The sequence below is a fragment of the Corvus hawaiiensis genome, chromosome 11 (genome assembly GCF_020740725.1).
Source record: "Corvus hawaiiensis isolate bCorHaw1 chromosome 11, bCorHaw1.pri.cur, whole genome shotgun sequence".
Lineage (NCBI taxonomy): Eukaryota > Metazoa > Chordata > Aves > Passeriformes > Corvidae > Corvus > Corvus hawaiiensis.
In genome coordinates, this window is record NC_063223.1 from 4,539,591 (window position 1) to 4,567,338 (window position 27,748).

General features: G+C 43.9%; 1 protein-coding gene and 1 long non-coding RNA gene across 3 annotated transcripts; one reads left to right on the top strand and one right to left on the bottom strand.

Annotated features, from left to right (window-relative positions):
* Positions 1-536: 536 nt before the first annotated feature.
* Positions 537-2,589, bottom strand: LOC125331840. Its single transcript, XR_007206234.1, has 3 exons — positions 2,333-2,589; positions 1,313-1,402; positions 537-1,120 (listed from the first exon to the last, which is right to left on the bottom strand). It is a non-coding gene; the product is annotated as an uncharacterized LOC125331840 (long non-coding RNA).
* A 6,298-nt stretch (positions 2,590-8,887) lies between these two features.
* On the top strand, positions 8,888-25,843 carry CRBN (cereblon). 2 transcript variants are annotated; one of them, XM_048315819.1, is made up of 11 exons: positions 8,888-8,982; positions 12,088-12,200; positions 12,796-12,998; positions 13,829-13,978; positions 15,320-15,482; positions 16,822-16,884; positions 17,299-17,383; positions 17,540-17,655; positions 20,071-20,135; positions 21,300-21,431; positions 22,633-25,843. In XM_048315819.1, the coding sequence occupies exons 1-11, from the start codon at positions 8,922-8,924 to the stop codon at positions 22,820-22,822; spliced, it is 1,341 nt and encodes a 446-aa protein (XP_048171776.1). In that variant the 5' UTR covers positions 8,888-8,921; the 3' UTR covers positions 22,823-25,843. The 2 variants fall into 2 exon arrangements, with proteins under 2 accessions (XP_048171776.1, XP_048171777.1); XM_048315820.1 differs by having other exon boundaries at positions 12,091-12,200.
* Positions 25,844-27,748: the final 1,905 nt, after the last annotated feature.

Genomic DNA, 27,748 nt, shown 5'->3' on the forward strand with positions numbered 1-27,748 from the left:
CTTTAGTTCTCTTGTAATTAACCAAATCATAAACATCGCCTCTAATTCAGTCAGGAGGGAGCTCTGCAGTGCTCCCTGGGTGTTCCTGGCAGCCAGGGAGTGTCAGGGATAACACAATTCCAGCAGGGCTGCTGGATGGGGCAGTTTTCCTGTCTGACCCTGACTTTTGCCACTCCCAGGAAAGTGCAGGTTTGTTCCACGTGTTGTTTGCTCAGCTCCCAGGGGTGAAGAGAGGATACATTGAACTATTATGGAACCCAAAACTGCATTCTTTTGGCTAAATTTAAATAACATTGGACTACCGTTTTCATCTTGTTTCCAACGCACTTGTACATTCTGCTGGAGGTAGGAATGCACACTCTCACAGCCACTGCCAGCTGGAATTTCCCTTGGAAATTAGCTCCCAGATGCCTTAAGATCAGCAAAGCTGTTCCATGTACAATTTGTCCTTTTCTGACCCATTATAAGAAGATGGAAGGAGATCTCTCAGGTTTGAAAATGAAAGAAAAAATAATATCCCCGAATCCACTGTGTTTAGAAGCTTTATTGAGAAACAGACCCAGAATTACTGCAAAACTACTCCCAGAAATGAAATGGTTGGAAAGAGCACGAAGGTGGATGCAGTAGGAAACCAGTGAACCATTTACGCTCAAACCAGTTGCCCCAGTGGCTCTTAGGGCATGAAGCAGTGGTTATGGAGTAAATCAGCCACAGCACACTCGGAGAGTTTCCAGCAGGGAAACCTGTGAGTCATCCCCAACTTCCTGGAGCAGCATTTCTGGATGCCAGGGTTAAAATCCCACTGTGCCACCAATTACTGCTGCAGAAAGTGTCCTGTCCTTGTGAGCTGTGAAGGTCTCCGGGATGAGGCTCCGCTGCGGTATCGATCCTGGTCCCTCTGGCTGCCGGGGCTGAGCACAGTTAGAGGCACTCAGGAGACACAAGGCTCCTTTTCTCAACTCAGCCTCCAGCTCCCAACAAATAGGGCATTAAAAGGGAATTACTGTGTTTTGCATTTGATAAAATGGCTGGTCCTCTTCCAGTGGAGTGTCAGGCCCTAATGATGGAGTCAGTGAAAACATGTCTGGTCAGGCCTCTTCTCACTTCAATCCCAGTTTATCTGGGGGAAGAATAAACCATAAAGAAACCACAGAAAACATTGAGCTGCCCTCCCACAATACATCATTTGTAAAGCTTTCACTCCAGCTTTCCAAAAGGCCATTTAGCTTAATAGTCTGTCCCATTTTTCATTTCCTTATGCTACAGGTGCTGGGGGAATGATTTACAAAAGAACAATGGAATGACATTTTACCTGACTTTGGAAATTAATTCCCAGCAGTCTCACGCCTTTTGTGCCTCAGAGCTGCCTCCATAACACAGAATGGGTGGTGAGATTCTGTACCTAAACAATAGGAAATTTAAAATGAGAGAATACATCCAATTTTCCATCCAGCCACGATCTTCTAGAACCATTAGGAAATTGTTTGTATGTCCATATTAGTAATAAAAGATTAATCGACTGATTGAATTTTCAGAAATCTAGGCAAAGGCAAAATGAATTGGCCTCCATTCTAGTGTGACTAAATGCCAAAAAAATTGCATGTACAAAATATATTATTTAAAAAACACTCAGAAGAAAACATGCCTAGCTGTATGATACATATTTAGACAATATGTATATTGTAAGAACCTACAACATTTGAATTATATAAAATAGAATGAATAAAAAAGGGGGAAAACCAGAGAAATCTGTATCTCAGTTTGGTTGTTACTGTTTTTATATCCACCGATCATGGCAGGTCATTGAATGAAGGTCAGGTCCTTGTGGAAGAGTTTGTTGGCTTCTTCAGGATCTTAAAACTTGTGAGGTGTGAAATCAGTGACAAATTTTAGGGTAGTATTAGTACTGTAAAATGGAGAGCTTCCAGTGATTCTGAACATTGGAGGAAATCACCTGTTGGGTGAACGGCCCACAAAATATTATCTATTGCTGAAAATCTCCTTAAACACTCAGCCGTTGGAGGAAATGAACTTTCAGTGGGACTTCTGTGGTAGAACTTCTACTTTGATTAATTTGTCATGCTTGGTAGGTAGTGATATTGGACTAATAGCTTTAATAACCTCACTATTTACAGGCAATTACCCCCGTGAAGGAGCTGGAATGGGATGAAAACATCTGTTTCCTTCTGGAATCTGTGTACATCTGCCCTTAAACAAGGTGAAAATTTGGTGTGAGAACTCTTAAGGACTGAAGTGCTGGGGTTTTTCTGCAGTGCTACCTTCTCTGCAATTAGATAACAGCTTAAAATCTGATTACTGAGTTATTTTTTACCTCTCAGAATGCACAGGCACAAGCAAACTCTCAGTTGAGAGCTGATTTGATGCCAGTTAAATATTCAGGTAGTCCTCTGAAGGCACTGGAAATCAAATACCCGGAACATCTTGTGCAGAGTGAGAATTTCCATGTTTCTGAATGTGTGTGTTTCCCTGCCATTCCCAGCGGAGGTTCCCACTGTTGCTTTATACAAAGTCCTTTACAGCAGTTAGGGAGTTCAGTGTTTGACTGGGATGTTCTCTCAGGTAGGGGAATCCTCTTGATGTGCTGGTTATGCTGGTAAAGAGAAAATACAACTCTGTGAGCGGTTTCGTACGTGAGAGAGGTGATCTGACAGAGGCTGCCTCACAGCAAGATCCTTTTTTCCTTTCAGCAGAGACAAAACTGGCAGCTGGAAGGATTTGAAACGTGGGGGAGCTGAGGAATCTGAACACCTCCAAGGCTTCATTGAGCTCTCAAAGGGACTGGGCTGCTCCAAGGGGATGGAGGCTTGGGGCCTCCTGCTGGGAAATGCCACAGAGAGGACTGGGAAGGTCATGGATCTGCATGGCTGGAATGTGTGTGACATCAAGGCCAGGCTGGACAGGGCTTAGAGAAACCTGGGCTGGTGGAAGGTGTCCCTGCCCATGGCAGGGGGTGGAATGAGAGGATTTTTAGGGTTCCTTCCAAGCGAACCATTTTATGCTTCTATGAAAATGAGAATTGCAAAAGCATAAGAGCAGATCTAGAGAGTCCATTCCTCTGCTCCCCCAGGCAGAAATCCAGCAGACTTTGGCATTTATGTCCATTACATGCAGTTTATGTCCATTACAGTTTAGCATTTTTTTCCCCCATTTTTGCAGTGCACCCACCTTTGGATCCGAGTGCTGCAATACTCAGTGCCACTACTAAGAAAAGTTGGGGAATGATGTTAACAATATCTTTCAGCCCAAGAAATGGAGAAACCCTAACTAAGCAGACTGCAAAGACAGTGTGCTCGGTCTCTGCTAAATTTTAGTAAGTTATGATGTGAAAAAATCCAAAAAGGTCTTGATTTCCAAGCCTTTGCTGTGTTCTTTCCCTCCCTGACTCAGTGATAGGTTTTCACTGCCATCATCTGTGGAAATTACTGGACTTCCTCCCCAAGACAAACTGCAGGCGAACTTCCAGGATAAATTCCCAAGATTAAGGACAATATTGTTGTAAATGTCACCATATTAACTTCTCTCAAGCTCCCTGAATTCTGAGGGATTTCCCTGCACGGATAATGGCAGGAGCCTGCTCTAAATCCACAGGGAAAGAAAAACAGTACTTTTAACTCATACTCAGTGCTCTGTATTTTAAACTGAAGTGAGATTTATGAACAAGCTCCCTCTATCTAAATGTATATACACCCATTTACATTATTTTACATAATATATGGGAACAGTTTGTCTCTGTTGGGTAATAAATACATGGATAAAACCAACACTGTGAGTAGGGATCACTGCAGTGAGCTCTGCATAAACTCCTGTTCAGACAGGGCTACTTGGGTCTTCTGGGGAAATCATGTCCAGAACTATATATACATTAAATTATATACACATTGAACTTACTGACAGAGCCAGCAGGAACAATGGAGAAGGAGAAAGCAATGTTATAGTTTGTAAGATTCGGTGGAATCACTCTTGTTTATGCTGGTTAAAATTTTGGGACCTCATTAACATGAAAACGAGCACAAATTTTGTGACAGAAAAAAATCAAAGGTAATATCAAACCCTTATCTCTGATAACTCTTCTTTGCAATGGATACATGAGAATTGTGCTAACCTGCGCCTGAAAGATTTCAGTGACCTGGGAACAGTGTCTGGCAGCTCTGGATTTACAGCAATATTCCTCACGGCTACCAAAGGACCTGGGGTCCCTTTGCCTTGGTGTCCCCTTCCAGACAGTGTTACAGAGTTTTCCCCTCACTTCTCATTCCCTTTATTGAACCAAATTTGTGTTTATAGCCCCATTTGCTTTCCCTGCCATGCTGTCTGTCACTTGTGTGGAATATGGGTTTTGCACACTTGCCAAATAGTTTTGTTGCTTGGCGAGGGTTCAGTGGCAGGAGAATTTGCCTCTCTGCATAGTAATGGGCATGTCTGGCTAATGGGCCCTTTGTCTGGGGCCTCTTGCATATTCAGAGCTGCTCCTTTGTCACCAGCCTGACCCAGGCAGCAAATATGAAAAGGAACTGTAAATATGCCCTGTTCTCCGTGGGATGCCAGCTGAAGCAAGAATCAGCTTCCTGGGATAAACTGGTCCTCTGCTGCTCTTTAACTCCCCAGCATTGTCCAGCCACTCTCACTCCAGAGCAGTTCTGCCCATCACTGATTCTTACGCTTTTGGAGTCACCTTCCTCCCTGGTTTGTGTCCTCTTAGAGTACATTTAATATTGACATGGACAAGTTTTTGGGATGGCACAGCTGATAGCGTGGTGTGTGCAGAGCTGACAGCTCAGAAGTGGGCTGCTTTTACAGTCAAAGAAGGGATTTTTCCCAGTTTGCTGGGGACTGGCAGGCAACGCATCTCCCTAACTGGTGCAACAAGGTGGTGACAAAGGGAGTAGCAAGTCCAGCTGGTCACTTGAAAAGCCAGGAATTTCCGTGGCCAAGTGGACATGATGAGTGTCTTCAGTGTTGGGGCTGCCTGGCTGTTGGTATGAAAGTGGCTTCATGTACTTCTGGTAATTGGCTTTTTTCATGTCTGAAGTACAGATTTTTTTTTTGTCCTGCAGTTGCTTTCTACTGTCAGTGTTTAATAAATTGTCTAAAGGTGGGGAGTTACTTTTAATCTTGGAGTACTTGGACAGATTGCTGGGATAGCAGGTTTGGGTGGATAACGAGCCAATGTACTGGCGGGGCAGACATCAATGGCACACATACACAGGGCTTTTACCACTTTAATTAGACTACCCAGACTCCTTTTTAAACAGCCCGGTCTAACCAGCACATTGCAGAAACACACAAACCCTCCTTTGAAAGAGTAAGGTCGTAGATCAAACTTTTCCATTGTTTGCAGAGAATCCCCTAAGAACTGAAGCCCCAAAGCTCTCAGAGCAGCCCAGCTGAGTAATTCTGCCGGAGAAAACCTGCAAAAGGGGATGTTACAGCACCATCTAGCGCCTCTTCTCTCAGCAATATCGGGAATATTTGAATTTGCCACTTGATTCAAGGATGTAGGTGGGGACGAGCGAGTGCATTGGCTGCTTAGACATTGACAACTTCTTTTCTCAACCAGTGTGGAGAGAGGGGAGCTGAGGGATGGAAAGGAGCTTTGGAATTTCACACACGAAGATTTTGTCAGTAGAGCTGCTCTCAGTTCCTCCTTATCTTCTTACCAGTCACATCGGTTTTCCTCCTGAGGATAGTCAGGAAGTGGACTCAGGAGAGGAAAAACGGGAGCGAAAGTACTGTGGTTAAATACCAAACTGACCAAATGGCACATTTTGGGGAGGTATAGTTGTATTTTGGGTAGAGCAATGATCTGTTTAGCGAATGAGTCGCAAGGGGGACGCTGGTGCTCGTTTGCAAACTCATTGTGCTGAGAACCGCACCTGTAATCAGGGAACAAGCACTCAATCCTTTGCTTTCCCCATCCCGAGTACGACCCAGAATGAAGACTAAATTAACTCGAAATTAACATTAAATTAACTTATAAATAGTGCATCATTTTAATATCCTCTACATTGTTTCTTTTTCTTCTGGAAAGGTGATTAACGTCCTCTGACTCCAAACTACTCAGTGGTTAACCAAGAGCAACTTTGCAATGAGCCACTATTCCCAAACAGCCACTGGAGATGAATTTGGGGATGAAATCCCTCAGGGCTGGTGGCATGAAATTTAAACTTTGTTTCTAAATCAGCCCTCTTACAAACAACCCTCCTAAATAAAATGCAGTTCATCCCAGCTGGCTGTGTGTATCTTTGGTAAGCAGCTGCTCAAAAGCAAAAAGCCCTGCACGATCTTGGAGCGCTCTGAGTTCACATAATGACAGCAGTTTGGGTGATTCTCAGACCAGATTAACTGATGGCCTCTGGGATACACAACTACTTGCCCTCACCAAATTTACTGAAATTGTTTGGGATTGGCACATTGCTCTTCAGCCTGAATCTATCTGCAACCCGAAGTGAGGATAATCCTGCTGGAGAAACAGGAAACAATTTCCAGTACTCCCAGTCTGAGTTTGGGAACACACCTTGTGTTGGGAGGGATTCAAGCGTGAGATTAATGACTCTTCAAACTAATGATAGCTTTTGGTGATAATAAATACCAATATTTCTATGGTAAATGTGTTTTCTAGCAGGCTTAATTTAAAACCCTCAAAATTAATTACACTTTAGTGCATTTAGTAAACGTCCTGATGGTGATGTGGAACTCAACAGAAGTCACCTATCTCAAAAGAAATCTTCACCCCAAATTGTCAGTGTCTTCACTACAGCCCTGTACGAAAAGCTGGTGAATAGTGATGTGTGTAAATTAGAGTCTAAATTAGAGTTAATGCCCAATTTGGGGGTTGAATTTATATTTAAGGCACTTGCTGGAGTTACAGCACTCAGAGCTGTTAGCAGGGTTAGGGGGATAAAGAGGTGCAACAGCATCCAAAATACTCCCAGACTTTCCACTACTTAGCATTTTATTATGATTATTATTGAATTTAGGGTTTCCTAAAAGAAGCCTCAGCTCCTTGGGTCATGTGAATTTTTGGAGAATCCCAAGAGCCACTGAAAAATAAGATCTATCACTGAAGAGTGCAGAAACAAGCCTAAAAGTGTAACTCAAACATACCCCCAGCAATTTAGTAAAAACCCAACAGAAATCAAAGTATGTTAGCATATCAAAAGAATTAAACAATGTTTAGCATAATATCTCTTAATAAAATCCCAGAGTTTGGAGAAGGGGCTCATCATTTTTTAATTCTTTAGTTGGCCAGCCTGACAACAAAAACATTTTATTTTTTTTTATTATGGTCAATTATCAGATACAATACCCTGCAATTATGTGTATTACACTGAGACAATGCAGAAAAAGTTATGGAATCATAACTTAATCATTTAAGTGATTATTGTATTTTATAAATGCTTAATGTATCATCACGGGCATGTTTGTGCTCGTTTGGCAAATGTGATATTGATTGTTGCTCTGAAGGCACAGTCAGGTCAGCAGAGATAATGATTATTTGGGAATTTTCCACCCATGATGGTAAAGAAATTAGAGTGCTATTTGTCTTTTAAATGTGTTTCTCTAAACCACTTTAAATCCGATTTAAAAAAAATAAAAATTAGTGTTTTGCTTGCTGGCTAATCATTGGTCTCCTCTGTCACTGATGCAGGGAGAATATTATTGCTGAACTGAAATGGGGGATTCTGAAAAGCAGAAAGTGCAGAATTTTTCCCTGAGAAAAAGGCATTTTTAGGGAGAATCAACATAGGACTGAGATAGAAGAATTTGAAATGCTCAGGAGCACTGCATGGGATGTAGTGATTTGTAACGAAGAATGCGATAAAAATTTCAGCAATAAAAATTAAACATTTTAATAGAAAGAGAAAAAATCCAGGGCTGCAACATGGCTTTTTTGTTTGAGGGTTTTTAAAGGGGAAGGTAATGATAATAAATTATGAGACAGGGCATTTGTGTGAGAGTTGCAGTGCAGAGGCAGCTGCACCGAACTTTTTGGGATGTATCAGCCGGGTTTGCATCCCGTGAACCATTTCTGGTGATGACACCAACCTCACACCAGGACAGGGCTCTGCTGACAAGCTTCAAGAGCACAGGACACAGGATTGTGTCCAGAGGGCTCTGGAATATCCCCAGTGAGGAGACTCCACACCCTCTCTGGGCGCCTGTTCCAGTGCTCGGTCACTGCACAAGAAAGAAGTTTTCCCCCGTATTCAGGTGGAACTTCTGGGCATCAGTTTCTGCCCGTTCCTCTTGTGCCATTGCCGGCCACCACCAAGAGGTGCCTGGCTCCGTCCTCTTGGTACCGTAACTAATACATTTAATAATTAAATTACTCAAGTTTGTGTGCACGGATAAAAATCCCCTTTCGGCCGTCTCTTCTCGGGGGCGAAGAACCCCAACTCAGCCTTGCCCTCATAGCAGAGATGCTCCAGTGCCGGCAGCACCTCCCTGGCCTTTCGCTGCACCCTCTCCAAGTCTCTCTTGTGCTGAAAGATTTTTATCTAATGCTGTGTTTGCAGTTTCTTTTCAAGCCATTTACCCAGGAGGTTTAACCCACCGCGGGTTTTACTCACACCCAGCCCCTCTCCCATGCTCACGGCGGGGCCCGGGCACGAAGCGCTTTGGGGACTCGCCGCAGGGGCCACCGGAGCCGCCCTACCCGGGTCAGCCACGGCCGTGCCCCGTGAGGAGCAAAGGAGGAACCGCTGTCCCCCGCCAGCCCCGAGCCCTGCGGGCGGAAAGGGCTGTCCCTGCCCGGACACACGGAGCCATCGCCTCACGATCGGTGCGAGCACCGGCAGCGGCTCCCGGCCCCGCTCCGGCCGCGGCTCCCGGGCTCCTCCTCCGCCCGCCTCCTGCCCCCGCCCCGGCGCCTTCCCAGGCTGCTCTCCGGGTAAACAGCGATGGCCGCCGAGGACCGAGGCGGAGAGCCCCGAGATAACATGGGGAACCAGCTGGTGCCCGGTGAGGGCCGGGCCGGGGGCACCCGCGGGGGAAGCGCCGGGACGGGGCTCGGCGGGCGGGGAGGGAAGGGAAAGGAAAGGAAAGAGGAAAGGAAAGGAAGGAAGCGGAGAGGGAGAGGAGAAGGGAAGCGAAGGGGAGGCGGGGAGAGCCCGCGGGCGGTGCGGGGAGCGCGGAGGGCCGGCGGTGCCGGGCCGCGGAGCTGTGGGCGCTCCCGGCCGGTGGAAGGCGGCGCAGGACGAGCCTCGGCCCGTGGGGCTCCTGCGGCCTCTGCTCCTGGGCTCCTGCAAACCCATCGAGGCTGCAGATGTTCCACCGAGGCCGCAAATGTGCGGTGCAGGAAGGGACACGCGGTCACGGGTGTTCGGGGCCGCCGCTGGGGTGAGACGCGCGGTGGGGTTACCGCCAGAGTGGGCAGACCAGGCACTTCGCTCTACACTGAGACATCTGTGAAACCAAAAGCCCGAGGAAAACCTGTGTTGTTTTAGGAAGTCTCTGCTCCATTTAAACGCTCTCCAGTGCAAATAAGCAGGGAAGCAGAGGTGCTCGGGACTGGCTGGGTCCCATGTGCTGCCCGGCTTACCTGTCACACACGCCAGTGCAATTCCTCAGCCAGGGAATTACACGTAGTTGTTGCATAATAACGTGTTGTTCTGGATATGGTGCCTCCACACTGACAGGAGATCGAATAGTTTGGGAAGCAGCTTGTGCTTAACTGCAAAGAAGCATTATTTCAGAATAAGCTTGCAGGGGAAAAGGGAGCAGGAAATCCTGCCAGGAACCAGGGTCATTTCCAATGGCAGGAAATTCTGTGAGCTCTTTAGACTTGTATGTTTTAAATAATAAGAAAATATTTCCTGAATACTTAAGGAAATATAGCCTTAATATAACCTTAATATAAGCCATTTTCCTGAATATTTGAGGAAATATGGCCTTAATATCACCTCAATAAGCTATTTCCTGGATATTTTAGGAAGCACAGCCTTACTAGAAGCTATTTCCTGAATATTTTAGGAAATACAGCCTTAATATAACCTTAATATGACCTATATATAACCTTGTCCATCTTCTTTAAAGGAAGTTCATCTTTCCTTATTTCTGCACAAAGGCATTGAGAGTGGATTGGGTTGTGTTAGTGAACCAGCGTGAGGAAAATGTGATTTTTGTCATGCGGGGGAGCCTTCACCGCTCGCCTTCCCTCGTTCCTGTGTGCTGGAGGTGCTGCTAATCCTGGAATTAAAAAAAAAATAAACCCCAATAGTTGGGGGTGTAAAAGCTTCAGCTTGTTTTGCCAGCTGAGAGGGAGGAGGAGAGGGAAGGCGTCGGGGTTTTCTCTGGTTCGGGCTCGCTGGTGCTGCTGCAGTGAAATGAGTCATCGTCCCTCAGCCACCAGCACCACACAGCAGCCACTGTGCGCTTTTGGCAACAGCCAGCAAAAGTTTGCAGGGCACAGTTCTTTCCAATCAACTGCTGCTAATTCCTTCTGCGTTCAGAAAAACAAGTGGGACGGCCTCTCCCTGTTAAAACTGCTAATGATGGATGCAGCCGGATGGGAGCACATGGAAAAATCAGAGTATTTTTTTTCCCCTCCCCCATCCTACAGTGATGCCCCAGAACCAAACAAAAACTTCCTGTTTTTTCCCTCCATCAAACTGAGCAAAATAATGGACGTCTTGGACATCTTAAACATTTTGTAGTCATTCATGGTTAGGGTTGTTAATTGAATATAAGAAATTTTATATAGATGTGGAGTATTTTTAGCAGTCATTAGGCAGATGGTGTCTCATTGCTTAAAGGACTGTAATTAGGTACAATACCAAAGAGAGTCTGTAACCTCTTTTCCTGTTGTGCTGGATCATTTCTTGCTGAGATAAATACAATATAGGATCTGTAAGAGCAGCTTCTGTAAACTACACACTATTTAAAAAAACGTAAGTGAGGTGAAGCTGAAATAAGACCAGTGACTAAACACTTTGTGAGAGCATTTAACAAACGTGCTTGGAGGCCAAAGAGGGAAAAAAAGGTTCTCCAGAATCAGCTTTTAATGCCTTCTTCGCTGTTCTCTTGTCCTCCTACTCTCAGAAATAGTAAAATCAGTGGTGCTCCCATTTCTGAAGGAAAATTCTTTGCTTTGCAGCATCTTTCGTTTTTGAGATTTCCCTACAGAAGCCTTCAGGATGAGAGAATCCCTCTGCCTTTTAAATTTTCAGCTCTGGTTTATTTTTTAAGAAACTAATTGCAAAGGCAGGCAACTAGACAGACTATTGCAAAAATATTTTTTTCCATCTTGTAATAGCTTTGAAGGTCCAAATGATGTTTTTCAGCACCACTGGGATTATCCATTACCCAGCAGCTCTTGGTGTAAGGATCCTGCAGATTGGTTTATGCTAACATCTATTTTGGACATAACTTGGTGTATAAATAATGTTTGTGTTCAAAGAAACAGGGTCAAGTAATGCAGTGACTGATAATTTAATTGTCCTCTTGCCTGAAAATTACTTTAGGATTGTCTGAGAAATGGGAAAGAAGTAGTGGTTTTTAAATGCTGTTTTATATCGGAAATCCCTTGGAGCCTTGTAATTTGTTCCTTAGCAGCTGCCTTTGCTGGGTTCGTGTTTGGTGTACACACAGCAGAGGCTGACAGCAATTAAGTTGTCTGAAATACCAGCAAGAGTCTCTGCATGAATACAGAGCTTCCCATTGCTTCTTACTCACTTGCAGTTTGATTGTTCAGGTTTGTGCTGCTTCAGACACTTTACTCATCATCCTACAAGGAATGGAGTTACCTGGCATCCTGGTGTGCAGGCAGAAAACCTTTAGAGCTGAGATAAGGAAGCGCCACTGCAGTGAAAACCTGAACCGACAGCCTTTGTTTATTATTTCTTCCAAGGAAAGTTGTTCTTTAGCCTTTCAGAAATAAATTACCAGCTTTTGACCCTTTCTATAGAATGATGATTTTGCTGTAACAGCAAGAACGTTCTTTTCCTCAGGTTTATTTCCCTGTGAAGGGCTGTAGCCTGGGAATATTGAATGCATTTCCCTGATTCTCAGGTTTTTGTCAGTCTTTGCTGATTGATTTCTACACAATATTCTGTATGTGCTTATCAGTAGAGAGCGAGGAAGAGGATGACAATGAAATGGAAGTGGAAGACCAAGATAGTAAAGAAGCTGAGAAGCCAAACATCATTAATTTTGATACCAGTTTGCCCACATCACATGTGGTATGTTTTTTATATATTGTCTATTAAATATCTCTTGAAGGGATTTTAATGGAATTTGTGTAGTTTTATTGTAATGTTCTTACAAGTCACAAACTTAATTTTATTTTCACAGAATCGTAAGATTATAGAGTGGTTTGGGTTGGAAAAACCTTAAAGGGCATCCAGTTGCACCCCCTGGGCAGGGACACCTTCCACTGTCCCAGGCTGCTCCAGCCTGGCCTTGGGCACTGCCAGGGATCCAGGGGCAGCCCCAGCTGCTCTGGGCACCCTGTGCCAGGGCCTGCCCACCCTCCCAGGGAAGGATTCCTTCCCAATACCCCATCTAACCCTGTCCTCTGGCAGCAGGAAGCCATTCCCTGTGTCCTGTCCCTCCATCCCTTGGAAATAGTCTCTCTCCGTCTTTCTTACAGCTCCTTCAGGCACTGGAAGGCCACAGTTAGATCACCCTGGAGCCTTCCTTCTCCAGGCTGAACAACCCCAGCTCTCCCAGCCTTTCCTCCCAGCAGAGCAGCTCCATCCCTCTGCTCACCGTGGTGTCCCTGTCCTTCCTGAGCACCCAGCCCCTTCCCTGACTGTCCCTCCCTCCCCTTGGCAGTACCTGGGCTCGGACATGGAGGAGTTCCACGGGAGGACAGTGCACGATGACGACAGCTGCCAGGTGATCCCTGTGCTGCCCCGGGTGATGGTGATGCTGATCCCCGGCCAGACGCTGCCGCTGCAGCTCTTCCGCCCCCAAGAGGTTAGCATGGTGCGGAATTTAATTCAGAAAGACAGAACCTTTGCTGTCCTTGCATACAGGTAAAATCCATGGGGGGATGTTTTTTATGCAGCATGTTTTAGCACGGTTTCTGTGGATACTAAAGCAAAAGCAGATGGTTGCATCAGCTCTGTGCTCAGCAACAAGTTGAAATTGTTTAACAAAAATTGCCTTCCAATATGTAATGGCAGTGTAGGTGCTTGACAGCATCACGTGTTTGTGTGGAGAAACAGCAAGTGCTGATCTGCTTCTTTGTTTGAGCATCCTCTTCATTTCAGTAACTGTTTGTTCCGTCTTGTTAAAGAATAAGCCCTGACCTGAAATGTTAAAGTCACATTCTTGTTTTGAGAACTGTATTGTATTGTTTGTGGGTGAATTAACAAGCCCTGGCAAATGTTGCACAGTAGAGCTGAGAGACAGGAGGTGATAGAAAAGTGGAAAAGAGAAAGGCTGATGAGTGCCAGAAGAAGTTGGGAATGTTCCTCCCTCTTCCCCCCGCAATTTACTATGGATTAATTGTGTGGGAGGTGGGAACAGTTCCTGTTATAAAGTCAATCTAAAGAGTGTTGGTACTTGGAGTGTCTGCATTTGAAATGCTGACACACTGGTGATCCCTGTGCTCCCAGAATGTCACATCTAGACTCTAAAATAAAGCAGTCACCTGGCAAAAAAACCCAACCAACCCAAACAATAGAAGTTGCTTTATAATGGAAAAATAATGGTTGTGATGGTTGAAGGTATTTTACCAAAATTACTCTTTTGATCAGACCAGTCATGTACACTCAGTGCAGACAGACTGGAGTCTGAATGAGCAGTGCTGTTTGGAGGGGGGTTAATTCATTTAACTCACCTTTAATTCTGTTACTTTCAGTAATGCACATGAGAGGGAAGCACAGTTTGGAACGACAGCAGAAATCTATGCCTACAGAGAAGAGCAGGAATATGGAGTTGAAACAGTCAAGGTGAAAGCAATAGGAAGACAAAGGTTCAAGGTGCTTGAAATAAGAACACAGTCAGATGGGTAAGAAAATTATGCAGTTAATTCTATACTCAAGTCAGCTTTGATTAGGAGTATTCTCTTATTTTCCAGTTTTTTTCCATGTTCCAGTGTGATGGCTGTGATATCGAGGCTCTTCTGACTAGTTTTTACATATTATGTGATTAATGCCTTTTTCCATTTCTAAAAGTGATCAAGATCCTGAACATCCAGTAAGAATATGCTGAGTCTTCCCTCATTTTCAGGTTCTTGGCATCATGCCCTGCACCATGGCAGTGTCACTGGCCAGAGGTTCAGGCTCCAGCACTGATCTAGGAGCATGTGACAATTCTTAGCACAATTGCTAGAGGTTCTGTAATCTTTTCTGCAAGGCTTGTAAAGTATTGCTCCAAATCTGTAAATCTAGAGCTACTCACTGTATCCTGCACTTCAGCATGGTGGCATTGCTTTAGAAAGAGGCCTGGGAGCAGCATTTCTGTGGTTTTGTGACCTGCAGCTGAAGAAATTAAGAATCCTTGTGCTGTTTGCCCTCTAACATTTGGTTACAAATAACAGACTGCAAATGTTACAGCTTAGGAAAACCCCTGCTTGGACACAGGGTGGCAGTACTTGGACAGCTGCAGGAACAGCAGCTTTGTTACTGAGAATTCAGTGTCCAGAGATCCTTAGCAGGAAGAACGTTTCCATAATTCTTGGTGTTTCTGATTCCTAAGTGCTTGTGGCACAACTCATTTTATAACTATTAAAGTGGCCAGTTCAGTGCTGTCCCTGTAAGAAAACTGGAAATTTGTAATGAAAAACACCTGAAGATTTCAGGATTTCTGCTGCATAATCCTGATAAAATATAAAGTCTTTCCTGCTGGACAGCATTCTTAGTAGCCACATAACATATGCTGAGGTCTTTGTGGAAGAGGTGACCTCGTTGATGCTGGGATATTAAAATCTGATCAGAGTCTGTATCCTATTTCTGCTGATTCTGACCTCTAGCTGAGCACAGAAGCTTTTGTGGTTTGAAGACGGCAAACTGCATTTCAGCTAAACTGAGGCACTGAGGTGGAAAGCTGACTATTTATACCAAAAGTAACTTGAGGAGACAAAAACCTAAATCTTTAGTGCTGAGACTGTGGAACATGCTGCTGTGTTGCCACTGCCAATCTGTCTGTATTTCTGTCCACCACTATCCCAACAGACCTGTAGTGCTCGAAAATAAAAAGAAGTTCTGGTGGAATGGGTCGTTGTTTAAATTCTCTGGTACTGTGGACTGATTAATCCATTGCACCAGCCTGTGTTCCCATAAGCTGTAAAATCCATAAAAAAACATTTAAAAAATGTGTGTACACCTCATCTTTTTGTTTCCTTTCTCAGAATCCAGCAGGCTAAAGTACAAATCCTCCCTGAGCGAGTGCTGCCTCCCACCATGTCAGCAGTGCAGCTGCAGTCTCTCAGCAGGTGCCATGTGATTCCCTCTTCCAAACCCACTTCCTGGCAGGACAGAGCCATTCGGCAGTGGTGGCAGAAGTACCAAAAGGTGAGAAGTTACTCTGGGGGTTTGGTTATTTTGGTTTTGTATTTTTTGTTTTAATTTCTGGTGGCATCTTGAGAAAATCAATATCAAATTCCATCTGTAGAGGAGTAGGCACAGCTGGGAAGGCAGATTCCAACCTCCTGCTTTTCATGGAATCACACAATGGTTTGGGTTGGGAAGGTCCTTAAAGCCCATCCATTCCATGGGCAAGGGACAGTCTCCATTATCCCAGGTTGCTCCAAGCCCTGTCCAGCCTGGTCTGGGGCACTTCCAGGGATGGGGAGTCCACAACCTCTCTGGGAAATCTGTATTTATATCTGTATTTATTATTTGCTCCACTGTTTCGGTCGTTGACACAGAGAAGATACCTTGAAATCTTCTGTCTCTGTAGAGATCTTTGGAACTACCTCCAGAAATTAATACAGAATCCTGGTGACTCTCCTCATGTTTGGATTTGCTTTTTTCTTCAATGGTTTTGAACTCTTGTACCCTCAAAAACAAACAAAGCAAAACAAGAAACCAAAACCAAGCAAAAATACAATCTGTTGATAACAAAGAGCTCTTGATTCTCAGAGTTCCTGACCAAGTTCCTGTGAGCCCAGAAACACTGGGCTGTGGGGGTGGGAGTCCCTTTCCCAGGCTGATTCTGTCAGGTGAAGCTGAAATGAAGTGAAGCCACTGTAGGAAGAACCTGGGGTGCAGCTCCAGAGCAGGGTGACTGTCCCTCTGACCTCCATCTCTCTGTTGGGGTCATTTGTAAGTGAGGAGAGTTGCCCTCAAGGGGGAGATTAAAATTGAATTTGTACGTATTTACAGTGCAATATGAGATCCTTTTTGGAAAGCAATGCAGTTATGCTGTGTGCTGCTTTTTAGACTTCTATTAACTAAAGCTCTAAATTTCTGTGTTCAGAAATCACTGGAGAGAATTGGTTAATTAAGCAAATGACATTACACTGGTGGAAATTTGGTGGTTCCAGGGACAGCTGGTGGAGACTTAGGAACAGATGCACTGTTAATAGCACCTAAATTTTGAACTATATCTCCGTTTCAGATAGATACCCTTTTGAAAGACATAATTTTTTATTACCAGACATCAGAAATACCTCTAGTGCAGAGACAGGTTTTGTGACAAAATCCATGTATTGTCCTGTTCAGAAGGCTGTGTTTCAGTGCATCTGAAAATGGGTTTGGAAGCTTCACAGTGAAGTGCCAGTCCTGATGGGGATAATGTCTTGTATCTTTAAATATTCAGGTCTGTCTCCCCTGTTTTGTTTGTTTAAAAGAAAAAACTCCCTAAAACCTGCTAGTGTTAAAGAATAAGTATTTGTGGGTTTGGTTTCAGAGGAAGTTCCACTGTGCCAGTTTGACATCTTGGCCCCCCTGGCTCTACTCTCTCTATGATGCTGTAAGTTCACCCTTAAATCCAATAACCTGCGGTGAGTTTTGTAGTTGTAATATCTAAGTATGGGATAATATAAAAGCTTTGGTTTTGTTGGCTCATAATTTCCATTTTAAAGCATTTTATATTCACTGTAGTGTGAAAAGATCAGGAAGGGCTTCCCCCTCTGTGTCCTTGTTCTCTGGTGCCAGAACAAATGTCTGGGAGGGATAGTAAAGATTCTGGTTCCTTCTGTGTTGTCTCAGAGCAAAAACTGTTAAAATAAGTAGCTACAAAGTGATTCTTTAGTTATTCTTTAATTAAAAGGTACTATCCACTTAGGGAAAAGAGCTTACTTTACATTTTGCTTCCCTTTTGTTTTTTTTCCTAAGAAAACAGCAATACCTATGTATTTAAATTAGGCTTTTCTTCTAACAAAAGGAAACCTTGATGGAAAGAGTCAAGAGGCAGCTCCATGAGTGGGATGAAAACCTTAAAGATGAATCTCTTCCATCGAACCCAGTAGGTACGAGGTCTTATGAACTCACTTTTTAAAATTATCTTTTAAATTTCCTAAGAAAACCCAGCTTAGATAATTACCTGTTGTACTGTAAATAGAAATAGTTGGTTTTATTTTATTTCTCTATTAATTCTAACAGACCTGCTGCTTTCTCATTTCTAGATTTTTCTTACAGAGTTGCTGCCTGCCTGCCCATTGATGATGCTTTACGTATCCAGTTGCTCAAAATAGGCAGTGCTGTGCAGAGGCTCCGCTGTGAGTTAGATATCATGAACAAAGTGAGTAGTTCTTCTTTATTTACCACTGAATTGCCAAAAAAATACAGGAGTGACTGTTAGAATCTCTTACAGAAATGTATGGAATTTCCAGCTAATCCTTGAGTGTTCTGTTATTTCTTCAGAAGTTTGCTCAGAGGGAAAATGACGTCTCAGTGCTGGATTATGTTTGGCAGCAAGCAAGGAACATACAATATATATAGTAATATTTGCTTTTGTTAGAAGTATTTCGGTGTGGCACAGCACTTTTTTAGCCAAGAGATGGTGCTAGAAGTCCAGTGTTGCTAACAGCCATCATGGCCCCATACTGACACCACGATCAAGTATCTTTTTGCCATGGAAATTTGTGGGTTTTGTAGCAAAATCTATGTAGTATTGAGTGCAAATCTAAAGATTGGACTAAAAAAGGGTTTTTTTAATAAGACTTGTTAGGCAATTCCTTGTTAAGATGTTCTTGTTTCCCTTCCCTTCATTCCATTGCCATGGCCTTGTAATGCTCTAAATGTTCTATTTTTGTCTAGTACAGTTTTTATTATAGTTTACATTTTCTAAATAACCATGCTGTGTTTGTCTAATGGATACAGAGAAGTGGGAATTTTGCCTGTTTGCCTAAAAAGCACTGTCATTAAATTCTTGCCTGCTTCTGGGGAAAAGTGAACCAGAATGTCATCTTAATAGTGATCCTCTTCCCAAAGTTCATGCACTAGAAATTTAAAGAAAGGAGACAGAAAACACTTTTTCCAAGTTCTGAGAAAAAAATGGGCAGGTTTTTGCCTGAGGCTGTAATCAGACTAAATTTCACTTGTCTTTCCTGAGTTGAAACTCTGAAAATACCCTGATACTCAAGTGCTGCTGAGAGCCGTTCGTGTTCCATGATGATATATTTTCTATAAATTCCAGAGAGACAGGAAAACTTAAATTACCTTCATAAACTGAAGTTAAAGCTGCTTTTTAGGTTATACCCAAAAGGTGTTTTCTTCACCAACACGTGGCATTCTGGTCTGTAAATGTGTTTAACTGCTCTGCATTAGTGTCAGAATGGTGAGTGCATTATGGCTTTTCACAGTTTATTTAGCAACATTTTGGCCCAATCCAGTCGTTTTTAGCCAGGGTTCTTTAGGGTGCCCTGGCTCGTTCAGAATGTAATTTCCAGTAATAAAACCGATCCTGAGAGCTGATCCATTTTCCCTTGTCTCTGATACCAGTGAATTCTATTGTACTTTTATCAGCTTTCCCTGTTGTTAACCCAGTTACCAACGCTTATGTTAAGGAGTGTGCCTGACTCCCAGGTATAACACCGTGAATTCCACTTGAGAGTGCTAATTGCAGGCATTAGATGGGTTTGGAAGTGGAGCCGTGGAATCAAGTAGTGGCTAAATTGGACTCTCAGAGTGCTGTGTGAGCACTGGGTTGCAATCTGAGTGGGGGTGGTTTGAAAGAGGTGGGGAAGGTTCCTGGCCAGGAGAGAGAGGCCAGGGGAGCTTCCAGAGGGGATAAAGAATATCTGTGTTCTAGAGCTCTTGTCCTTCCTCATCTCCAGTGAGCAGAGAGTGGTGCAGGACCAGAGGCACCTCCAGGAAAGGAGCTGGAGGAGCTGAAATGCAACAACAACCTCTGAAGGGAGAAGGGGGGAGAGGAAAGAGTGATTTGAGTGTGTGGTGTCACAGAGTGCAGGAGTCAGAGCTCAGGGGGGCTCAGAAGCACAAACTCCAGGTTATAACAGCACAGGTGAAGATCCTCTCCCTGGGTGCAGCGTTTTATTCCAAAACACTGGGGATCATTTTGGGGGTAATTTCATAGGCATTACCCTTAAAAAGAAGTACAAGTAATGCACGTCCTGATAATTAATGGGAGTGTTCTGCTGAGCTGATTTAAATGCCTCTTTTCTGGGCAGTGTCAGTGATGAATTGTTCAGTTCCACTTTGTAGAAATTGTAGAAGATGGATTAATCTGTTATAATCTCCAGGAGAGAGATCAATATGTTTTACCTATTTTTGTGAGGAAATTAAACCCATTGATCTACAGTACCCTCAAATTTAAGAAAGATTTAATGATTGCATTTGTCTCATTTGCCTTTTCTGTGCTGTATTGCAGAAGAGCAAAAGTTGTTTTTTCTAAATTAGCCTTTAGAGACCTTAAAAGGTTGGCTCATTTATTATCTTTGTGGAGTCAGATCCAATTCTCTGTGTGTGGATCTTTTTGGGAGGGGAGTATATGAACATTGTTATGTCTTTTGGAGAATAATTAATGTTTTTAAATAAGTAAAATGTGTAGAAAAATATCCTATATAAGTGTTGTTCAGATAAACAAAACAGTTGGTCCAAAGTCTGTTCTGAGGGAGAGACATTTTTGTTATTTCCCACTGCTGACAAGCATCTGGAAATTAATGAAATTGTCCTCTGTGTTTCTCTTTCCCAGTGTACATCTCTCTGTTGTAAGCAATGCCAAGACACAGAAATAACTACCAAGAATGAAATATTCAGGTGAGTTTATTACTCTTTGTCTTGGGCAGGTGTTTGGTCAGAAACACAGGCACAGCAAAGCGGATTAAGCTGGGTTATGTCTTAAAACTGCTGTGTTTGCCAGAGCTCCAATAAAATTTAAGTAAATATTTATAGGGAGTTTATATTTGAGCTTTTTTAATAAAAAGTTAGGAAATCTCAGCATTTCCAGGTATATTGTAACAGAAGTTGGTGTTGTGCCACACCCCCAGCACCTTCACACTGAATGATTTGAAATATAAATGTGCCACATAAAGACTTTTTCATCCTGGTATTTCTGAATAAAGTTTGAGATCCAAAATTTTAATTCTCAGCACTTCATTTCTATGTCCTACAGGCCTCAAGAGCAGATTAAAATGCATTAATTAGGGGGTATAAGCAGGCTGCCAGGATGTTGGTATGCAGGGATGGTTCCCATTTATGTCATTAAATGTTGGGATCCCTTTTTTCTTTTAAGAATTTAATTCCTGATAACTGCAGGCTGACCCCATTCTCTGTTTGCCCTATACAGTATCTCGCATGATTAACACCGATTACATTTCCCAAATAATTGCTGCTTCTGTCGGCCTTGTCAGTGTTTTTAATCTTGATTAACTCCTATCAGCCCAGCCCCTCTGATAATGGGAAGGTTAAGAGATGGTTTGGGTTAACAAAGACTCCTCACAGTTTTCCTTCATCCAGTGTGATAAGGAGCTGATGGGGTAATTAAAAGCCATTTCTTATCTTCTAATCAAATAATGGATTGCAGTCACCACAATTCCTGCCGTGTCAATATGATGAACTTTTAACAGAAGGTGCTGAGAAGTTGCTGCAATAAATGAACATTTTTGCTTGCTTTTCAAGTTACATTTTCCTCACTTTTCTTGGGAGTTGCTATTTAACATAATACACAGGATGGGCCCATTGTGTACTTTCCTGCAATTCTAAGAAAATTTGACCAATGATATTTTAAATTAGCATCTGTTTGCTTTCCATTTTTAATAATATAATTCAAGGGACTTTTTTTCCCCCTATGAAAAGCATTTTTTTTTGCTCTGGAGAAATATTTTAAACTTAGCTGGCAGTTTTTCCTCTTCACATTTGCCACCCTTCGGGGTATTTTTTTATTTTTCCTTGCTCTCTGACAAAATTCCTTGTGTGTTGTAGCTTATCCTTGTGTGGGCCCATGGCAGCCTATGTGAATCCCCATGGATACATCCATGAAACCCTCACTGTATATAAAGCCTGCAACCTGAGCCTCAGTGGTCGGCCCTCAACAGAGCACAGCTGGTTTCCTGGGTAAGAGCAGCAGCATTTTATTAGAAAATTACCCAAACTGGGCATTTCTGGGAGGGTGGAATAGTAAATACTGAATTTTTTAGGCACACGTTATCATTTTGCTCATATGAAAAATAAGGAAGTAAATTTAGGCTTATTCAAAATACAGAATCAAACGGACAAATCACATAAAATATTGCAGAATTTATCTTTAATATTTTTTAAATGGGGAAATACTAAGATTTTAAAACATAGTCTAAATCTAAACTGTTTAAACAAAGTGGTCTGGGAGTTTCTTTGTGGGTGCTTTTGTTTAAGGTACAGCTGAAATAATTGTTTTCACAGAGCTTTAGTGCAAATGCAAACCAGAAGGTATAAATGCATTTAGTCTACTGAAATACATTTTCTTATCTAAAAACGAAATAAATGTTAACATGAAGTTAAAAATTACTGACATTTGTATTGATCTGATTATCTTTGATTTTATTTTAATAATAAATAATTAATAATAGTCTGTCTTTCTGAGACAGTAACAGATTAATTAATTAACAGAATTAAGTGCTCAGATGTAAAAGTTTGCCTAATAATAACAGGTCTCGCACCCAGGATTTTTTCCTGGAATATCACCTAGAACTGAGCAATGACTTGGAGGATGTCTGGCATTTCTGTCAGACATTTTAAGACTCCCTGAAGAAAATTTGGGACTTTTAATATCTGTAGTTAATATTTCTGTTCCTTTTTTGTTTTCTCAGCTCTTCTATGAGGGCTTTGAAATATTCATGTTCTACCTCATAAAACTGTTGGAGAAAAGCTCTGCTGCTGTGGGAAGTGCAGCAGTCCCTGTTGTTTGGGCAGCAGGGCAAAAATCACTTTTATTCCCATTAAGTCACTCACTCTGAGAAGTTTTCTGACCCCTCTTTAGGGGTCTCAGCATTTCATCACTGCTGAAACCTGGGGCGATGAAAATCCTTGGTTGCTTCCTCTCTTCGAAGAGGGAAGAGAGGGCTTTGGGGGTGGGGCCTTTGTGAGGTTTTTTTCTTTACTTTTTTTAAGGTCTGCAGGGTTTTAGATGGGACATGGGCACTGGACTCCTGAGGATTGTTACCCAAACCCAGCTGGGGATTGTTACCCACACCCACTTTGGGATTGTTACCCACTGAAGCATTTTCCAAAGGCCTTTTCCTTCCGTGTTGTGACCGAGCCTTTGCTGTGCCCGTGGCAGGTACGCCTGGACCATCGCCCAGTGCAGGATCTGCGGGAGCCACATGGGCTGGAAGTTCACGGCCACCAGGAAGGAGCTGTCCCCCCCCAAGTTCTGGGGGCTGACGCGCTCGGCGCTGCTGCCGCGCATCCCCGAGGGCGACGGGGAGGAGGACTCGGAGCGCGGCCGCTCGCCGCTGCTGTGCCTGTGAGCCGCCCCCGTGCATTGCTCAGTCCTGCTTCCATGCTTCCTTAGCCCGGGCACCACGCTGCCATCCCCGGGGAACGCCAGGCTCGCCGCGCTGGCAGCGCTGCGCAGCCGCGTGCTGCAGCTCCCGACTGCTCCTGGACAGGGGGTGCCAGGAGACACCAGGAATGAAGGTCCCACACGGGACACCAGGAAATCTCTGATCCACGTGGACACGCTTGAGACTGAGCTTTGTCCAGCCTTGTGTAATTCCTACTTGCAGTGAAGGAAGGGGGATGGAAACTAAAATCAAACTACGATCACAATAAGCAGAGTCTGATTGATGCAATATTCCCGGGGTGGTAGGTAGCAGTTTCCTGCTGTGGAGTGTTTGCCATAATACACTTACAAGTGGTTTGCTGAGAATCCCTGTTCCTAACTCTGTGAAGTCCTTCAGGTTTGCTGCTTGTGCTGTTTCTCAGCTCTTTGCTGAATACCCATGGAAGAGAGAAGCAGCCTGAGTTTCTGACTGCTGGAGGCAGTGCTGGAATGGGCAAAAGCTGGAATTGCAGCTGCCTCCCAGGATGGAACCCATGGGAAGTGTCTGTTCCTTACAAGTTATCTCATCTGTTTAGTCCACTTGACTTTAGAAGTCTCATGTTTTAAACTGTTTGTAAGAAGTGCACAGGTCAGTCCCAGAGGGTAAACAGCATTGTCACTTTCTGTTCCATGTGCTTCAATTACTTCCCCAAATTACTGCTGGTTAATTTACCAGTGTAGGTGTCCAGGGGTTTGGGAAGGACTCTAAAACACCCCACTGAGGTGATTTTTAAGTAGTGCTTGTTGTGACAAGGGGAAGGAAAAATCTCTTTAATTATTTTTTGTTTTAACTATCAGATCATAAAGTAAAATTTCCCATTATCACCTTACAAAGAGCAAAAGTTCCTAAATAAAACAGAAATAAGGCAGTGCTTTTTTGTGGGGAGGTTGTTTCTTGGTAGATTTTTGGTTTGGTTTTTATTTTGTCTGAAGGGCTGTCTGTGCTCCACAAATTGGGTGCCAAACTGGGGCAGCTTTTGCCACTGATTTATTGGTTTTTTCCCTCTCAGAATGCACTTTGGTGATGGAAATGGAGATTTTTTTCAGTATGTTTGTGCACATAAACACTTGTTTTTCCTGTGAAGCTTTTATCATCCACTCTTTATTTCTTCACAGTGATGCAAAACTAATTAAGTTTAAGACAAGAGCCATTGGCTGCTTGTTCTCTGTCGGGCTCCAGGCAGGTGTAGCAAGGACAGATCAGTTCAGTTGAGGGCCAAGGCCAAGCCTGGCACACCAGGAGCTGATTCCCATGTTAGTGTGGTACCTGCAGCTGGAAAAACACCCCAAACCATGGACGTGCTGCTGGATGCTGCTGGGTGTTTGTCATGCCAGGTAGGTAGAGATTAGTGATTGTGTAACTCAGGTTTAGTTCTTTGAAGCTTTCTACCTCTGTGCTGCTTTTGTTCTCCTTAGACATCTTTGATTCCGTGTTCAATTGCATCTGCAGGGCCCTGACTTGGCAGTGAACGGGGGAAAGCAATACTTGGGATGTGGCTCTGAGCACACAGAGGCTCATTTTCATCCAGAAAACATTCTGGATGTAGATGATGATTCATTTTAAGGTTTGAAAGCCAAGTGCTGGTGTGAGAGGGAGACTCTGAATCCTCTGTGTTTGGAAATCCACTGGAACCAGGCCTGGCTTTCCCTCACCCCTGCACACACAACACATCTGGGCTGCACATTTGGGTTATTTTGTTACTTTTCCCCTCAAAATCCCTCATATCTGTTGTGTCTGTGACCCTCAGTGGGGCTGAGAACTTGGAGGGTGCTCACAGCACCTTCTGCTGCCTTGGTGTGAGCATTCACTGAGGGGTGGGGAAGGAGAATTTCAGAAGGATTTTCTCAGCTGTCACTGAACTTCGTAAGGGTTCAGTTCTTTGGGGTTTTGGCTGAGTCTTTTGGATTGTCAACTAAAAATGGCAGTGTTTGAATCCAGAATAGGCATATTTTTGGTGTTTTGTGTATATAGTCAAATGTAAGGTAATATAATCGAGGTAAGTCAGGAGGAAATTAACACTGATTAGATTTTATTGATGATGCTGTTCCATGTGCTTACCCTGTGTAGTGTTTGCCACATTCGAGTCCACAACGCTTTCCAGGTTGACAGCGTGGGTTGCTGATGAATCCTGTGGTGGTGAATCCAGTCCTTAGAGGGTTCCCTGGGAGGGATCAGAGGGTGCAGCACTCCAGGGTGTGGAGTTGGGGATGGCTCCATACATTGTTTCCTATTTTCCGTGCTTTTCTCTGTTTTGAAGAGAAAACTATTGGTTGGAATTGTGGAAAATTTGGAACATCAGTATGGAAAAATACGGACAGCAACTGCTCATGAGAGCTAATCAAAGGAAGTCAGATTTTATGAATATTTACATTTACCCCATTCATTGGCTGAGTAGCTTCATGCAGGAATTAATTAATCCGATGGACTTGCTGGCTGCTGCCCCAGGGGATCATTTTTCTCCTCTCCCATCACCATCCCTTCGATGTGGGAATGGGGCTGGGGTCGGGGCTGAGGGACAAACAGGCATCCTGTAGGAACAGGAGTGTCCTGCAGGTAAGCAGGACTGAGGGATCACGGGATTTGTGGCACAGACTCGCTCTTTTTCAAGCCATCACTGCAGCATCACCAACACCCCCAGGCAGAGCCTGTAACATTGCAAGTTCTCATTTATTTTAGTTTCATTTGGACAAATACATAGAACCACTTGCACACTGGGCCTGAAACATTGCAGATACTCATTTGTTTTTTATTAATGCTCTTTTTGGATGTGCTGCAGTTCATTTGTTCCTCTCTTTGTCACCTTTAATTGCTCTGTAAACTGCTCCAGGGGTAGCCCAGTCTCTGCTTTAACTCTTCCTCTCTCTGCCTTTTGGGACAACTTTTCTGACAAATCTTGTGGCTTGCAAACATTTGCAAAGAATAAAATTCAATTTGTTTCAAAACTCACCTGGTTTTGCTGATTGTTGGGGTGGGAAAAAGGCAGCACTTGAATTTATGATGTATTTTAAACAGGTTTGGCTGCAAAAGGTAAGAGTTTCACTCCCAAGTCTGTGCTGGCTGGACTGGCCCAGGGCAGAGAAAGTAAGGAATAACGTGGGAGAGAGGGTGGGTCGTCAAGAGGGAAGAATTTTAAACTCCTAAACACCTGCAGAATTCCAGGCTTCCCTCAAGCCTGCACAGAATCCTCATGGTAATTCCCAGGGAATTGTTTTCCACACGGACAGTGCTGCTGGGGCAGGATTTTTCCCTAGGGCAGCATTTCTTGCTCTGGCCGAAGGTCTGCAGTGCACCATGAGCTTTCCCTGGATTTTAAGATGTTTGTTTCTTCTGAGAGCTTGGCTGACTGATGTTTTCCCTTCCTTACAAATGTTTGGAAAGCAGGAATTGAGGGTGGTTGACACTCCACTGGAAAAGTCTGTAACTTTTTCTAAGCTTTGGGCAAAACCATGGGGACTTTGTGACAAGAGGACTTCGTGACAATGGCAGAGTTAATGATGGACCTTGGGAATGAGGCCATGAGGTAAAGGGAATTCCAGGAGAAATGCCATGGGATACGTGGAGAAGGGATTACCAGGGGCTGGATGACCTTCAGGCATGTGCTGGAGGGAGTGATACTGGAGTGACACCATTCTGACCCTGGTAATGTCCCTGTTTGTGACTCAAACCCTTCATTTCCATACAAACTGGCTGCCCCCCACCATTTATGAGGGCAGGAACGGGATGTTTGACCACAGTCCCACCTCCACTTCTCCCAGAAGGATAAATCTGGCATTGGAAGTTCCTCATGAAGAGGAGGAGAATGTGACCACTTTACAGACAAGTTGAGAGCTGCTCTTTTCTGCTCCCAAACCTTAGGTAAGATTTGCACCTCGAGAACACTTTATGTAGCACTGTCCTCTTGTGTTTTGTAGGTCCAGAACCAGCTGGAAAGAAAGGTTTATTCTCTGTCAAATTTCTGTATTTTTTATGCAACAAAGCTTCAAATCCTTGTTGTCTTGCCCAGCCAGATAATGGAGGACACTGTTCTCTCCCCACCAGGGGAGTGTAATCCTTTGTGTCCCACTGGAGCTGGGAGCAGCTTTTTGAGGGAGGAAAAGGGGTTACTGTACTGCAGCCACTCATGCTCCAGTGTTGTGTGGGATTTTTAGGCTTATTGAAGGTTTTAAGAACGTCACCCACCCAAACAGCCCAGGCAGAGCACGGGGTACCTGAAAATTGTCTCCAGCTGTATTGAATCCACAGGGAAATTAGAAAGGCTCTGAAATGCAGGTGTGTTACATCCTTAATCCAAGAGCTCTCCTAGAGGCGGTGAACAGAACTCCAGAGCAGTTGGAGCAGAAGTTTCCTGTGGGTCTGGGTGTTGTGTCCTGCCTCCATCTGGACACGGTTTGAATCCAAGGCTCTGGACAGACTTTCCCCAGTACCAGCCCCAGTTTGTGTGGGAGGAGCAGGAGGCTGGTGTCACTGCCCCACACTCCCTGAGCTCGCAATGGGGATGTGAAATAAGGAGAACAGTCCTGCTTTATGTTCCCCCAGCTGAATTCCCCTGTACAACACGTGTTTATTGCACAAGCTGGGGCTGCAGGAGGCATCACCCTCCCTAAACAGCCCCGAGCCGAGGTCTGGGGGGGCTGAGGCACAAATTTCACAGGCTGGCACGATGGTTAATGATCAGGAAGTGAGGAACAGGCCTGCGGGTGCTGGTGATGCTTGTGGATGTAAAGCTGCTCTGCAGTGTCACACACCTGTGCTGGGTGACAGGGCCAGTCCCTTCAGCTGCCCTCTGGGGTTAGGGGCATAGAGAGAGGGAGAAATAGATTTTATATATATATATACACACACATATATTTT